Here is an 8,789-nt window from a genome sequence, read left to right on the forward strand (position 1 = left end):
CTAGTGTTCAGTGTGTTGCCCAGGGCCTTTCCTGTCAGATGTTCTTAGCTCCAATAAACTGTCTTGTGGGTGAAGGCAAGGAGTGTGCTAGCCCTTGCATATAAGTCTTGAATGGCAGGTAAGATTATTCCATGACTCGAGCCTTTGATTTCTCACTACCAAACAAAACTGAAGATTGTGGTTGGCACCTCTGTGATGGGTGGCCTGAATGTGCTGGAGGAGCAAGCATACTAGAATGCAAGTTGGTTTTTGCATACTGGTCAGGGTTTATTATTATGAGATAGGAGATCTTGGTTCCTTGTCCTCATCCATATGGATGTCAGAAAGAGATGGTCATAAGGGAGAGAAAAATCTGTAAGAAAATTGGAGTAAAAGGAAACTAGAGGAGGTAAAAATGATGATGTGGGTTGTATTCAGAGGACTTTCTTTTAAATGATGTCTCTTGCTACATTCTAGGAGTTTTTCATTGGGGGGCTATGAAAAAACTGTGGAGACCAACCTGCCACACTTTGTGTGTTGTTGGAAAGTTAGTTGAAGCAGTAGGGTTAGTGAGCTGGGAGGTCAGTGGAAACACGCAAATCTTCCTGGAGAGAGCAGCTTCCTCTGAAGCTGAGTAGAAAGGAGCATCTTGTAGTGGATAAGTTGTATCTAAAAACCAAAAGTGACAGTTCAGTTTTTGATTACTAATGGTTCCTGTCCTTTGTAGGGACTGTTTTATTAATGGTAATCAGCAAATGTGCCATCATTGTCTTTAGCTAGAGTGTTAATCAGTCAAAGGGAGTTATTCTGCTGACTTTGAAGGGAGTAGCAAAGCCTCTCAAATTTATGCTGTGTTAGAAGACTCGTGTGTGTGTGTTCCTCAGCTGTCCAGAAATAGAAACCATTGAAACCAGCATTTTTGGATAGGGCAGTGATTCAAATCCCTTAGCTAGTGTGAGCAGCCATATTCTGTATTTCTGTCTCAGAAGGCAGGAGGGAATTAGGAGCTTTGGGAGTTAGCTCTGAGGTCTTTCAGACTTGCCTTCCAGCAGTTTGAGTGGTTTTTTGCCTGGATCTGTGTTCCTGAGTTAAGCTGTATGGATGGCAACTGTTCTGGTTGTGGCTGAGGGAGTCTGTCCTGGGCCTGCAGTACAAAGGCAGCTGGATGAGCTATGAGGCATAGATAAAAGTAGAAGAGAAGCCCTCTTAAGTTGTCAGTGGCAGTGATCCCTTTTACCACAGCAGTTGAAGTGCCTATACCATGTCAGCTCATTTGGCCAGGTGAGAAGATGAATGAGTCCTGTGGGAAAGGCTCAGGTTTGGTTTACAGTGGCACCCATGAGAACTACCCGTGATTAGAGGCACCAAGCAGTCAGGAGTCACATCAGGTGTTTGCATTGCCACCATGTCTTCTGCGCTTGCAGCCCTAGCTCCTGGATATCACATACCCTCCCTCTACTGTGCATGTGTGCGTGTGTGTCTCTAATGCTCGTACTGCTTTTCTTCCTCACTGCTGCCAAGTTTGATGCCCCTGGGCCCTTCCAGGAGGGAGCCAGCCTGTTGGATCTGGATTTTGATCCCATTAAACCAGATGCCACTGTGGGGAAGACCCCCACACCCGCCTCCCAGGTTGGTTCATATCACCATTCCTTCTCCCTTCATAACTGACTTGGTGCCAAGTGTGGCATGAGCTGCACCCACATGAATGATAACATGGACCTGAGCTGTGGGTGGCTGGAGTGGGTATCCAGACCTGTGCGTTGCAGATGGGCACCTTGGTCTTCTCGGCTGGATGTGTAAGTCCAGTGAGAATCAGGTGGCTATTAGTCTGGCCACAGTCTGGCATTAGGTGTTTGTAGGATGCGTGTGCTTAGCTCTGATGATCTACTGATTGACAACTTGTTTTAACTTAATGTGTGTCCCTCCTCAGATTAGCACCCTCTGTGTGCTATATGGATTTAAACTGTTAGTGCATGGGAATTCAACCTCAGTTCTGTGCTACTGCTATAAATTTCTCTCAAAGGGATTTTTAATAAATAGACTGATGATCTGCAATTACTTAAGGTGAATAAAGCTGTAGAAGGATATTCAAGTGATGTGAAACCTTACTTTTTTTTGCTATAACATAACCTCTGTTCATAGTTAAGAAGTAGCTTCCTCCCTGAGCATGGTGCTGCGCAGTGCAGTATCAAAAAGGAAGGTGCCTAATTCTGGTCTGGCCTGTACCTGGTCCTGTCTGATGTCAGAGGCAGGTGGACTGCACTTCATTTTATGTCTAAATGGCTTGAGGCTTTGAAGTGCATCCTGGATTTTGCTGTTGTCCTCACTGAGACTTTCCATTTCCTAGGTATGAAATGGTTATTTTTTGCCTGTGGTTGCCATTAAAATTTGTAATAAACATAACTGGGTTGTTTACAGTATTTCTCCATTATCATCATATCAAGTAGGCCTATATGACACAGATTTTTGGAGTGATAAGACCTCTCTTATTAGAGAGATCAAACATTAGGCATTTTATTCTTCTAAATTGAAATGCTGTATCTGCAAACTACTAGTTATTATCATAGTTTAATACACACCAATATGGCAAGCTACCACTTTCTGGAACTTTAAATGGGCAGATTATCATTTCATGTCTGCTTGCTTGACAGAACAAGCTGCATGCCAGGATAAGCTTTTTTTAAAAAAAAATTATTTACTGGGATTTAAAAAAATCTGAATCACTGATTATAACCTGGATAATTTGGTATACTGGCATAGGATATGAATATAAATTTAACTTAAAATAGAATTATTTGTTACTCTTCTAGCAAGGAACAAATAGTACACTGAATGGGTTTTTCAAAACTGCTCAGTAATAGCATATTTGGCATTCTAATATACTTATTATTAGCTTTAGAAGTCATTAAAAGGAAGAGTTTGAAATAATACTTTCTAATGTTAACCACAATACCAAACCTAGTGAAAACCACCTAGTTTTCCAATTTATTTCCTATAGGGTGGGCACTACGACAAAGAGGTTAAGATATTTCACTACTGATCCAAAGACACCAGTTGAAGTCTTGTTCTGAAATCATACTAACTATGTTGGGTGTGGATATATGGGAGCATATTTAGTACTGATGGACCACAAACTCATGAGGCTTTTTTTTTTTTTTTCTGGCTATGTGATCTGCCACTGATAACTGAATGTGGCTTGGTTGTCTCTCTTCATACCAGAGGAAGAAAAAACCCTTACTCAAATACCTTGTTACTTAAATTTGAATATGCAGTGGGGAGAGGTGTATAAATTCAGGAAGTAAAAAAATATTTTTAGAACATGCAGAGATAAGTGCTGTTGAATGTGTATGTCTGCTTCAGTCTGATCAGCATCTGTAACGTTTGTACTCATTGAAATAATCTCGTATAAACATGTTTTATTTTTGTTGCTCTTTGACATGCTTAGTCTTTACCTTGGGATTTATGGGAGGTAAGAACTTCATACAGCTTTCATCTGTCATCATGTACTGTGCATGTGCCAGTGCCATCTCTATGTGCATACCTGTCTCCTTTCCCTTGCTGCTTTTCCTTTCTGCATACCCCAAACCAAAGTTGCTCCATGTGCTGCTGAATCCCCTTTCGCACCCTCTGTGAAGCATGAGGGGTAGCAACGTGTTTGCAGTTCTGGTCTGGCACTCTGAAACTTATGTCTCCATCAGTGCGCAAACCCATTACCTTTCCCTGCTAACTTACTCATCTTTCCTTTGACATGATGTTGTAATGTTCTCCTCAAACTTAATCCCACTGTGGCATCATCCTCACTCTCCATTCCCCAGTATTTCCTAAACTCTGTACATCCTGTTGGTCTTGTGTGTGCTGCATAAATGTCTCAGCTGCCCCTCATCTTTACTGCCTGTACCACTGGGTATGCATACACGTTTGGAATTATCTGTGGTGTTTGCTGTTCACTAACCATTGTTGCCAGGAAGGCTGATGTGAAGTAGCTCAGTCTGTGTCTACACTGAAAGTTAAGTGCACACCCAAGACTTACCTGGCATCTGCCTCAACCTCAGCTTTGGAGCTTGCTGATAAGAAGGACCCTACGCACGCTCTGCATCTGAACCAAAGCCAGATGCCCATTTATGCCTCTAGATTTGTCGGGCCCAGGAAGGTTTCAGATTGCTGCAGGTTAGCCCATTGGGAGACATTTCAAGGACAACTACTTTTGAGCCTCTCTGTACAGACAACCAGAAGTGTGGACAGCAAATGCTTGGTCTGTGTACTCAAGCCTGCTACCTGAGCTGGCTGTATCCCACGGTGTAGACTTAAGCACATGTCCTTGGCTTATGCTGGGTAATCAATCCAGTCCTGCCAACCTTTTCATTCTCAAGGGCCAGATCACCACCTAGAGTCAGTACTTGGGAGGACATGACTTAACCCTTGCTGAGAGCCTGGCTTAAGGACTCACTGTGGCCAGTGCTCTCTTTCAAATGAGCTTGGGTCATGTCAAGAAAGAGGTTTCCCTTGTGTGTTTTATCAGCCATCAGTCTTTAACATATGTCCTTGCCCTGTATGTGCATTGTCAATCTGTTTTAGTAAGAAAGAAAAGTTGTCTGTGTTTTCACAAGGAAAGATCTCGTACCTTTCAAGCGGATGGGCAGGGGTGAGGTATGACTGTATCTGACTGAGCTGTGCTTACAGTCTAGGGTGTAAAAGGTGTTTTGGGCCATTTTTCCCAATCTGGAAACTGATTTCAACCAAAGGACAATTTAATCAACTGCGGAATGGTACCAGACAGGATGTTCTCACCATGCCAGTTCTCATCTTGGCATACCATACATGGGTAAAGAGCAGAGCTCCCTATAGTGGGGAAGCAAGCTCCTCTTGCTTTTCAAGTTTTCTGAAATGTTTTTACTCTAATGTTCTTAGCTGTTGATGAGAGGAGACTTGTTGCATGGTTACATAGTCCAATATGTCATGAAGTTAACAACTGCATTGAAACTTGGATGCAGCAGAACTTCCTTAGTTCTGCAGATTAGGAAACTTGTATTTGGCCTGTATGATGCTGCTGTTGGAATAAACAAAGCTTTCACACCTGGCAACAGCAGTGAGCAATTCTTCCTCTTCTCCCTATACTATCTTTCCATGACTGTAAATGCTTTTATAGGCCTTGGGATGCCCACAGGTACACAAAATAAAAAAATAAGTAGCTGACATGAAAATGCCCTTTGTTGAAATCCATGGGATTAATTTAGATCAAATTTATCTGGTTATTAAATACTGTTTTTGCAAATTAGTTGCTTTTAAAAAAGGAGCTCATGTTGAGCTCCTTTTCACTTGTCCGCATAAAACCACCCATGTTTGGCCAGTTAGAGTTGGGCTGGCATCTATCCCAGTTCCAGTTTCACTGAATCCAAATAAAAAGCAAGTTGGGAGTGAATCTAATTAAACAGAAGAAGCCTTTGTAGCATTTCATGTGCATACGTTTACCTTAACACTACCAAAGCTGCTGTGGGAATCCTCTGCAGGATGGGAACAGCTCTGCTGTTTATAATATCCTCTGGCAATATAGGTCTGTGGACATGGTGATGGGGAGACAGGAAGGATGTGATAGGAGAGGAAAGCATGTGTTAAATGGCACCATTGGAACAGCTGAAGGTAAAGTAATGGCTTTTTGTTAAATCATGGATTTATTTCTTCATTATTGCTGCTGTTATTAGAAAACTACTTGGAGCATTGTGCCAGTGCATAGCAAGTAGCCAGATAGGTGTAGAGTTAAGGGTTACCATGGTTGGTGCTTTACACTGGGCTTTTGTAGGGTTGGGACTAAGAGGATTGCAACTTTAAGAAAACAACTTTAAGAAATCTGGACAATACCTGTTTTTGAATGTGGTTGTATTTAGGGGTACATGTGTTTACCAAAGGTATGAGGCCGTAGGCATGCGAAAGGTGATTTATTCACGTGTATTAAAACTGGGAAATCTCTGTATAGCAATCTCTATTGTGCAAGTATAAAGTGCGTATCTGGTTAGATTCCATGAAGAAGCGTGTGTGCTATCTGGTATAGAGAACAAATGGATATAGAGTCGTCACGAAGACACTCAGGCTGCAAATTAGACCCCTGAGATTCTTGTTGAGAGTCTTCCCAGGTGCTGCCTGGCCACTCTTCCATAGGGCTGGTCTGCAGCATTGATGCTAACAGATCCAACTTACTTCCTGTGTTGCTGCAGTTTCTGTAAGGCACAAATGAATATCTTTAATTTTGTGTTAAAACAGAGTTAGCCTGACTTCAGGCAAGGGAGAATAAAAGCTTGAACCGCTGCAAGTATATTGGAGGTGTTTGGTTGGTCTTTTCTTGTGCACAGAAACCCCTCTTCCCAGCCTTCCTAGACTAGTCTCTGCCAGGCAGTAATTTGTAGGTGATGCTAAATATTTCTCCCTGGTGGTGGCAGCTTTTGTGCATTAGAAACTCACCTCTCCACCAACACAAATGTGTGTATTTATGCACACACCATATGTAATATTCATAGGAAATTCTTACTTAATAGAATATTCACAACAGAATCCAAATTCATGACTCTGGGCATATCCAAAATCAAATTGGGTGAAAGTTAGCACAGTTTTTAATTCAATTTGATTTAATGCTAGTGTCATGTAGATGCTGGGTGCAGACTTGAGTTCTGTATCTGGACACGTTATTACCATGCTCTTCTGTTTCTGGGGATATGCAAAGGCTTAAATATTCTTTGGTTGTTGATCCTTGGAAGTAGCATATTGAGAGATCGTAGAATCATAGAATGTTGCTAGTTGGAAGGGACCCACAAGGATCATCGAGTCCAACTCTTGCCCTAGCATAGGACGATCCCAAGATTCAGACCATGTGTCTGAGGGCCTCGTCCAAATGCTTCTTGAATATTGTCAGGCTTGGTGCCATGACTACCTCCCTGGGGAGCCTGTTCCAGTGCTCCATCACCTCTGGGTGAAGAACCTTTTCCTAATGTCCAACCTAAACCTCCCCTGGCACATCTTCCTGCCATTTCCCCTGGTTGCCAGAGAGAAGAGATCTTTATCACTTGGCACGCAAGCAGATTTTTATTCACATACAAGTGGGCAAGCTATATGTAATAATAGATACTGTGCACTTGTAAAGTAGGTCTGCAATTTGGATCGTGAAAAGAAAGAGGCACACAGGATTTTTGGCATTTCATTGATTTCCTCTGGAGTATTACCTGCTTCATGGCTGGATAGAGGGAATGTAGGCTTCACTGCGATTTCACTGGGTTGCAGAGAAAGAGGGAGACAGAAACCTGGCAAGACCCTGAGGTTTCTCACCTGTTTGTCAGCAGATGGCAGCAGCCAACAGCATAGAACACTTGGACAGACTGAGCTGTACTTTTCTGCACACACACATAACTGTAATGAGCATAACTCTCCACCTGGATGAATTTTGTATTGCAGCCTGCAGAAGCAGCCCATGCAGGAGCTGAAGCAGCTGGATCAGAAGCAGCAGCTGGAGCTGAAGCATCTAAAACTGAAGCTGATTCAGGATCGGTAAGCACCTTGAGGGACAGCAGTCCCTTTTTGCTATCACGTCCCTTTGTCGTACAGATGTGGAAGGCTGGGCTGGGGAAAGAGATGTGTGGCTGTTTGGAAAAACATGTCCCTGCCACCCCAGCAGTTAAAATGCTTTTATTCAGAGGCCAGACTTAGCTGTTTCATTTTATCTGTGCAATGCTTAGGGAGAAGCTCTGCTGAAAGATCCACAAAAGAACTGTCCCTTCACCTATGTTGTGAAGCCAGCCCACAGCCCATGCTGTGCTAAGCTTATGTTGTCTACTGGATTCCTATTTGCTTGCCATTTACTTTACCTACCCTGTTCTCTGGTCTCTGCCTGTGTCTTCTGAATATCCAGGGTTGTTCTTTTTTTCCTGATGTTGCCACCTTTTTAGGAGACTGGAGTAGGTCCCAACTCATGGGTGCTTGGTTCTGATAGACTGTTGCATTTGAGTAGTCTGTTCCACAGGGGCTCTCCAAGAATTGTGTCGTGACTGCAGTGAATGGGAAATGCCAGGCATTATGGTCCCAGAAAAACCCCAAGTCCTCTCTGCCCCTCTGCAACCTTAAGCAAAGGAAGGCAGTGGTCACCTCTCCTGCCTTCTCACTGCTGCCTCTGCTGTCCTTTGGGGTGTTTTTGTCACTGACTGGTATACTGGGAAAACCCACTGAAGCCAGGGGTAGGATAGGATATGGATCTTCTGGGGTGGACCTGGAGCAGTAATTTTGGATTCTCTTTTCTCAATGGCTTTTTTTCCTTCCCTGCCTGCTGCTGACTACCAGAGCTCTCTGCCTGCTGTGGTTGTGGAAACTTTCCCTGCTACTGTCAATGGCACTGTGGAAGGAGGTGCTTCATCTGAAAGAGCTGACATGCCCCCAGGATTTCTGTTCAAGGTGAGTGTGTGGTGGTGGGGCGCAGAGTTCCTGGTGATTTTTTTTTTTTCCTGTAATGAATTAACTATTTTTGCTCAGCATGGCCACGGGCTATGCCATATTGAAAGGGAGAAAGGAAGTCGAAGGAGAGATACACCCTCTTATCCAGCAGCCCAGCTTCATGCAGTTCCAGATGCTTCAAAGGACTGTTTAAGAGCATCTGGCTGTGTTGTACAGCAAAACTGATCCTTCTCACTGCTGCAGTTATTTCAGTCTCTGGGGTGTGGTAGTGTCAGTCACAGACTCTGGATAGTAGATGAGAAGTTGTGCTCCAAACTGGCAAGGTTAAAATTTGATGCAAGTAGCAAATGAAGAGTTGGAAACACCAGCAGGGACAGAGGACT

General features: G+C 43.3%; 1 protein-coding gene across 1 annotated transcript in view; it reads left to right on the forward strand.

The window, feature by feature from the left end:
* BIN1 (bridging integrator 1) overlaps window positions 1–8,406 on the forward strand; it is a gene marked incomplete at both ends in the record, with an annotated part of 47,583 nt that extends 39,177 nt beyond the window's left edge. The window contains 4 exon segments of the mRNA XM_029084945.1: window positions 1,501–1,608; window positions 3,425–3,448; window positions 7,417–7,509; window positions 8,296–8,406. Of these exon segments, the coding sequence (XP_028940778.1) occupies window positions 1,501–1,608; window positions 3,425–3,448; window positions 7,417–7,509; window positions 8,296–8,406 (336 nt within the window).
* Between the last annotated feature and the right edge of the window lie 383 nt (window positions 8,407–8,789).

The sequence above is a fragment of the Antrostomus carolinensis genome, unplaced genomic scaffold, assembly GCF_000700745.2.
Source record: "Antrostomus carolinensis isolate BGI_N321 unplaced genomic scaffold, ASM70074v2 scaffold905, whole genome shotgun sequence".
NCBI classification, from domain to species: domain Eukaryota; kingdom Metazoa; phylum Chordata; class Aves; order Caprimulgiformes; family Caprimulgidae; genus Antrostomus; species Antrostomus carolinensis.